General features: G+C 42.1%; 1 protein-coding gene across 1 annotated transcript in view; it reads left to right on the top strand.

The window, feature by feature from the left end:
• The window catches only part of LOC138002556 (uncharacterized), a 22700-nt gene extending 20491 nt beyond the window's left edge, over nucleotides 1–2209 (top strand). The window contains exon 3 of the mRNA XM_068848584.1: nucleotides 954–2209. Coding sequence (XP_068704685.1) covers nucleotides 954–1330 — 377 coding nt within the window. The 3' untranslated portion in view covers nucleotides 1331–2209. The remainder of the gene's footprint in view (nucleotides 1–953) is intronic.
• Nucleotides 2210–7500: the final 5291 nt, after the last annotated feature.

Raw genomic sequence — 7500 nt, 5'->3', positions numbered from 1 at the left:
AGAGGAGAAAACCGGAATACCCAGAAACCTCTCGGGGCAGGAACGAGAATGAACGAGCGCAGGAGCCCACGAGTAGGAGCGAGCAACTCCCATATATTCCTATCACGGCGTTTTCACAGACCGATTTATTTTTAGATTGAATTTCCCGCGAATGAGACTCCAGCAGGAGCCCGATGACCAATCACAGGAAACTAACTTGACGTCATAGCGTCACCGAACCGGAACTGCCTTTGTTGTTTTGCGGCAAAGGTAGTCCAAAAATAGATTGGTCTGTAAAAATGCCGTGACATAGGCTTAGTATGGAAGTTGCTCGCTCCTACTCATGCGTATTGCGGTATTGGGGAGTTTAACGAAATCGTGAGCCTCAAAATATAACTTTCAACGTTCGTAAGTCTTTTGCGATTATTCCACCTCGTTCACGTAGTAGAAAGTGGACGAAGCGACCTGAAAATAAATTGGTAAGTGCTAGCGGTTTCAGAGTAAGAATAGAAAATAAAAGATTCGCCTTTGTATGCTCGCGTTGTCGTTAAAAACCTCAAATTTGGTGATTTTGGGCCGTTGTTGTGCAAAGTACCGCTAAAATGCGTGCTGCACGTGCAGCACGATCATTTTCCCTCTTTTAACCAATTATATTACTGTTTTGTAGCGTTTTCCTCGACGTCGCCGTCTTCAGATCTTAATGTCCCTATTTAATGTAGTTGGCACCACGACAGATTGGTCATTGAAATGACTTCGGCTCTCTTCGTAAAAGTAAAATCGAACTAGTTAACTTCACGCAAATATTTATCACTTCGAAGTTATTTTCGATGATGTCGTTGATTAACACGGAAAGTCTCTTTTCCTCCTCTATTTGACAGCTACTCAACAACCAGAAATTACTATTTTGCTAAATCCAAGCTGTGCAGTGCATTTTGCTCAACAAGTGAAATCTGTTTCTTTTTTGTTTGTTCAAGAAATCGTGCTAAACAAGTGGTCACAGAACCCATACGTCAGGGGCTCCTGGTCTGATCCAGTTATTGGAACTGATTCCTCTGTTCACGCCAATATGGCTGGTCGGCTAAAGAACTTGTTCTTCGCCGGAGAGGCTACAGATGGAGATTGGTATGGTTTTATTCAAGGCGCATACTACAGTGGACTGAAGGGAGCCAATGAAATCGCCAGTTGTATCCAGGGAAAGAAGTGTGACGCATACCAACCAACCACAGGGTTACCAGTAATCGTCAAAGGCCGCCCAAGCGACGCGTCTTACAGGAAACCTCGACCAATCAGCGTAATGTCTTCGGCTCTAATCTTTCTTTATTGTTTCTTAAGTATCGCAAGTAATCCTTAGCCAAGTGGGTGAGGCTCCGGCTTTAGCTTTTTAGAGTGGGGAGGGTCGTAGGGTCACAGAGAATATAACTTTCGTTTAGAGCCACGGACGAAAACCGGAAGTAAACAGTTCGAATGCAAGGCAGGAGCCTATGACTAAGAGCGAAAACCAGTCCTACATTCCTGTCACCGCTTTTTTAACAGACCGATTTATTTTTAGATATAATTTCCCGCGAACGAGACTCCCGCAGGAGCCTGATGCTGTATGACGAAAAACTATCTTGTCGTCATAGCGTCACCGAACCGGAACTTCCTTTGCTCCTTACGGAAAAGATAGTCTTAAAATAGATCGGTCTGTAAAAATGCCGTGACATAAGCTTATTATGGGAGTTGTTCGCTCCGAGACATGGGCTCCCGTGCCAAGACAGAGTCTCTCCCAGATTCCTAAAATGATCGTCTCTAATAGAGAAAAGATACTTAATGTAAATGCGTCAGTGAAGACAAGTTTTAAAATATCCAGCTCACTTCCGGTTACCGTACGTGGTTCAAAAATGTCTCGTGCTTAAGCTTCCAAATAGGCCACTCCGGAGTTTCTCTTGGGGCTTACAAGGGTCCCAAGAGAAAACAAAAACAATGCCTATGCAAAATTTGGGGGGACAAACAAAGAGTATTATGGTATTTTCCGAAGTGGCCTATGGCAGATGCACTCCTCGTCCAAAAACCAAAAAAAACCTAGAATAGAGACTGTCAACGTTGTTGCGAATGGCTGTCACAAGAAATTCAACAGGCACAAATAATCAAGCAGGGAACACAATTTTTCTAACTTAATCTAAATAATTTTCTGCGATGGCTGTAAGGTATAACAAGGGTATCACTGATGAATAAACTCGTAGGGCATGGAGTTCCCGGTGTTGAGGTCTTTCTTCTGTGGTTTATCATAGTTGGGAGGGTAAATGCTCGAAGATACTAGCGACGTCAAGCCACTCTAAAATCCGAGGGTAAATGAAGATATGATGATGATGATGATGATGATGATGATGATGATGATGATGATGATGATGAACTAAATTGAATCTCGACAAGAGTCCATTAGTCAAGAGTAAAAATCTGGTATCAGGTTTGTCCCGATCAGCGTCAGAAAAACGTCTATTTTTAAACCAAATTTGGCGGGAAAATAAGCAATAGACCAGATGTCAGTTGTACCCAATTCAAATCTCCCTTGGTTAAGATTCTTTGTGTATTGTATTTGCATGTAGCAGGTAGCACATTTACCTGATATGAAAATGCCTGGAACAATAGTCCACTTTCGATATATTAAAATTCAGTCCTAAACAAACGGCATCATCTCGAGGCTCTGGGGAATAAACTCATACAAATCCTTACTTTTATTCCCCAGAACCTCGAGATGACGTCTTTCGTTTAGGACTGAGTTTTAATATATCGAAAGTGGGCTATTAAGACCAGAATGCTCTGAATTGCTTCAATTGTCAGGCAGATTCAAACAATTGTTTCTTTGTTCCCAGGAGAGAAAAAAATCTGAATGACAAAGCATTTTGACAAAGCATTCTGGTATCCGTAGTAAAATGACGCCATCATGCAAATCGCCTATTATTCACAGAAGTGAAGGTGAACAGTAATCTATTCAGCAACACTCCCATTCATGCTCAATTGAATTAAGGAATGGGGTGAAATATCAATCAGTGCCCTTGCACCTATCCGTTACAACTTTACTAACCGACCTATAATTGCTCCCAGCTTTCCACCTAACTCCCAAGAAACAGAACCCCAAAACTATATCCCCCATCGCGCAGAATGCCGCGACACATCCGGGACTTAATTCCACAGTCAGCGCGAAAATTCAAATTCGATCTGGTTGCTCGATAGCTAAACAATAAAGAAAATGACCACAAAAAGGCCGAAGACGCATACGTTTTTAGAGATTGCCTGCTTCGTACTTGTGTTTCGTGATGGTTATCATACGGCTTTTGTAGATGAGATATTGATGGATTAAATAAGACAATTTTCAAGATCTTAGGAATCGCGAATTTAGTCGTTTTTCTCCTCTGAATTTGGTCTATTTTAGGGAAAATACTGTAAGAGGAAAAATTTGGAGCTGGATTTTTCTCCCTTTTAAGTGTCCCTTTATAACGGTTATCATGTGGCTTTGAATATTTGTTGTTCAAGGAAGTTTCATGCCAAGTTTTAACGGAAAATGATGGTTACAAGCGGTCGTTCTATTCAACTTTCGAACACCCAGATGACCTTCTTGCATCCTGCCCTTCGGAAACAAGAAGAATAGAACGAAACTGTTTTGAATTTCCCGGCCGAACATTAATATATGCTAAGCTCCGCCTCCGCAAACAATCGATGCTATCAGGCATTGTAATTGAGGTGCTAAACTGTATCATTTAAAAGTCTCACTTCAAGTAACGCTTTGCGTCAGTTGCAACAAGCAATTCGATAAAGTTTCAATACGCGCGCATTCTTCACAGAACTCCAATATGCCGTCCGTGCAAGAAATGAAACGCGTTGATCGGGAGCTCTCTTTAGAGCTCATTGAATCCCGGATCAACCCCGCTTTCTTGCACATGTCCACACCACTGAAAGGCTATGACCCAATGTTTTATCTCCAAATCAACGGCGAGGCTCTATGGCAGTGGCGCGTTATTAAGGGACAAAATCAAATGTTCGAAGTGCTTCAAGCCAACTTGGTTACACTTGGCTACAGACTATCGTCCTCCTGCAAAGATCGCGTAGGGCTCCTAACCCACCTGCATAGAGGTTGAAGTTGACCGCCATCTTTCCTCAAGTTTTTTCAGCAGACCTGCGCATATACTCTAGTAAAAACACCGCTTGACGGAACTGGCGAAAAACAGACAGTAAAAAACACTTCCGGTACGGTTTGTTTTTCATTGCCCGCGGTAACCGTTTCTTGATCACGCATGATAATGGCTAACCGGGAGAAAATCTCATCCTCTGTAATGCCGAGTTGAATGAAATAAAATTGACTGTTGTCTGTTCTCCGTTTCCTCTCCAAGGGACCCGATGGTTCTCTTAGCGAAATTTTCTGCCGACTCTGATAAAAAAAAGGTCTAGCATGGAAGTCAGAAACCTCTTGCCCTTACCAATGTGTCATTGCAGAGAGGCACAAAACATAACGATTTATCAATCGCACTGACTACTACCGAAACAATGTGGAGAATTTGAGGTTGCAAAAGAGCCTTCGCTTCACTTTAGTTCAATAGCCATTTTCCTATTGAGTAATTTTTTTAATCTTTTAATGTGGCCATTACTTTTCCAGGAGGATGCCTGAAACGCTTAGCCATGTTGTCTCGAAAAGAGCTTTGAATTGGACCGCAACTGTAACTTTTTATGTTATGTCGAAACAAATCGAAATTTGAATAATTATCCCTACAAAAATGCAAACATATTCCCATAGGACTGAACAAGAGAATTACAGGGCCATTTCGGTCCCACTTGTCGAAACGCTTTGGAGAACAAGGCGTATCACAATGGGTTTTATTGACACGCAAAAACTGGCAGGGTTTAACGGATAAACCCCGCCATTGTGTGCAGTTGGGTTAGAAAAAAGTGTCCTTGACATTCGGATGTTCTTCTCTCCGGAAGTTTTTTTTTTTTCTGATGGAGAGTAAATTTTCTTCTGCCCATGTCGGCAAGCGTATTCAACGTTACGAGTCTCTCTTCATTGAAAAAATCTTAATAATGAAACGATCGAGAAGTTTAACAAAGTGAGTTCATTATTAAGACCTGGTTTTAAAGTGCTTAGTACGCATGAAGCTATTTCAGTTAACGCTTAGATTTTAGTTACCTTTTGTTACCAAAAGTTGTGAAATTTTTTGCAGGAACTTGTCAAAAGTTGTTTTCAATAGCAAGAGTAGCCTAATTAGTGCTCTATTGTTAACTTTATCACACCTTGATATTCGCATATGTCTTCTGAACAGTTTGATTGACAGCCGTAGAATTCACCGAAGAGAAACCGAAAGACCGAAATATTCACAAAGCCAAATCGACGGAACAATCATAGAGGACTAGTTCTGAATGAGAAATTAATTATGCCGCACATCCGAAAATTATGCACCGCAAGTAGATGTCGCCAAAAACAATAGCATTCTGCGCGATGCAAAACGTATCCCACCTTGCACTCAAAAAATTAGATTACAGATGTGGTATCAAGATATTGTCTTAGTGAAACAGGTTCAAGAACCTTGATGGGGCCTCTTATCCCGATTTTCGGAAGGGAATGCGGACACAAAGCACTTGACCTCGTTCGTGTTCTGCCAGGGATTAATCACATCCGTATCACTCTCGGAGACAAGCCAAGCAGAGAAGATCTCAATGGTAAATCTCGAACCCACTTTTTTGAAGGGAGACCTTCTTTTTAGAATAATTTCGAGTCAAGTCGACCGTCATCTGGCGAGCTACTTCAATGTACTGCTCAATGCCCCGAATCGGGCAAATAGCGGTGTGAGGATTTCTACGGATCCCGAACACGTTCTCATCATCATTCCTCAACGTCTTGCCCCACACACGTGGTTGAAGAGGAAACCATCATCATTAGGGAAACGAAGTACCCCGGACACTTTAACCTGGCCGAGATCACACGGGCGATCCCCACTAAAAAGCATCGTTTTAAAATATGCCTGGTACCGAGCTACGATAAACCTTTGGATCGGTGTTTCAGCGCTGTCTAATTCCCGCTGAAGGTGGGATGATGACCCCGTCAGTTTATCAACAGGGAACGGACTTGCCTGTTTAGATGTTACTGGAGCCCAAAGCTGGTCCGCCGTCACGATACGCCGGAAAGTAATCCTTAACCAACTTATCAGCCGCGGGATTGCCTGACCCTAAACGTCGGTCCCATTCATCATCTGTACCAACAACATCAGCTACTCGTTGAATTTGTTCCTGGTAGTCCCTGGTTCAACTTCCCAGCTGCACTTGTAAATAGCCAACTGGTTTGTATATGTATGTATGTAGTCCTTCTTTTTAGAATAACTGTCGCTTTATCGAAGTTTTGTAACTGACGTAACCGTTCATCGATTTGCTCAAAGTCAGAAACATGGTCTTTGAAGGTGAGCAACCTTTCTGTCGTAGGCACAACGTTGACAAAACTAAAAGCAACGTCATTCGCATGGGAACAAACAGGACATCATACAGAACGAACAAAACGTTCAGCAACCAGAGGCAGTTCCTAACAAAACAAACAAAACCAAAATACTAACTGAATGGTATTAACGTTTATTCAGAGTAAATGAACCAATGCAGATACGTTCACAAATAGCTCAGATAACAATTAGAAATGCTAAATAAAATAGGTCCATCAAGTACCGATCGTGTTAGAAAACAACGTGGAAAGCCCAAAGGTCTGTACGGGTCCGCAAATGATCCCAGGACCGCAAATGATCCCAGACCTGCAAATGATCCCCAAACTGTACCGCAAATGATCCCGGAACGCAAATGATCCCGAAAAAAAAGTGAGGAATGGCATGGAGGGTAGAATGGTCTGGATTGAGAATTAATGAGAAGAGCGCTTATTTTTATTAAAATCACTTTAAATCATGCATGGCTAGCAACAGGTTTCTGCCTCATGATAGTTTAAATTTGACACATTTGATTATCGGATACAATCATCAAAAACTAACTTGGACGCAATTCTAAACCGATTGTGACCAGGGGCCTGTTTCTCGACAAGTCCCGATGACTTTTAGCATGTTTTTTCGAGATAACTAAAAGCGGATTGTGAAACACTTAAACCCTCTCCCTTTTTGAGATAAAGAGGGAATTGTGGCATGTGAAAAGTTTAGGGACTTTCGAGAAACGGCCCACTGATCTCTTTGACGAGGCGAAAAGGACGCCACCCGGGCCCGGCTTGCAACAATCGTAACATTAATAACTAGAACGCAATGTTTTAGCCTATAAGCTTTGGTTCAACACGCAATACTGCAGTTTTGTTTTTTCCCATGTCCTTGACTAAAAGTCGTCCATTAAACAATTATGACAGAAAACGCTATCATTTGCGTTGACCTGCAATGCTCCACCGCTCTTAAATACACCTTGTGTGTAGCACTCGAATTGCCCTCCACATCTGGGACAAATCTCTTCTGTTATTTTTCCTTCTCAGTATTTTTGCTTTAATTCCTGAGCAATGGCTAGCTGGGGATTCTGAACACT

The sequence above is a fragment of the Montipora foliosa genome, chromosome 1, assembly GCF_036669935.1.
Source record: "Montipora foliosa isolate CH-2021 chromosome 1, ASM3666993v2, whole genome shotgun sequence".
Lineage (NCBI taxonomy): Eukaryota > Metazoa > Cnidaria > Anthozoa > Scleractinia > Acroporidae > Montipora > Montipora foliosa.
Note: the sequence above shows the minus strand (reverse complement) of the source record. Positions and strands in the feature narration are given on the sequence as shown.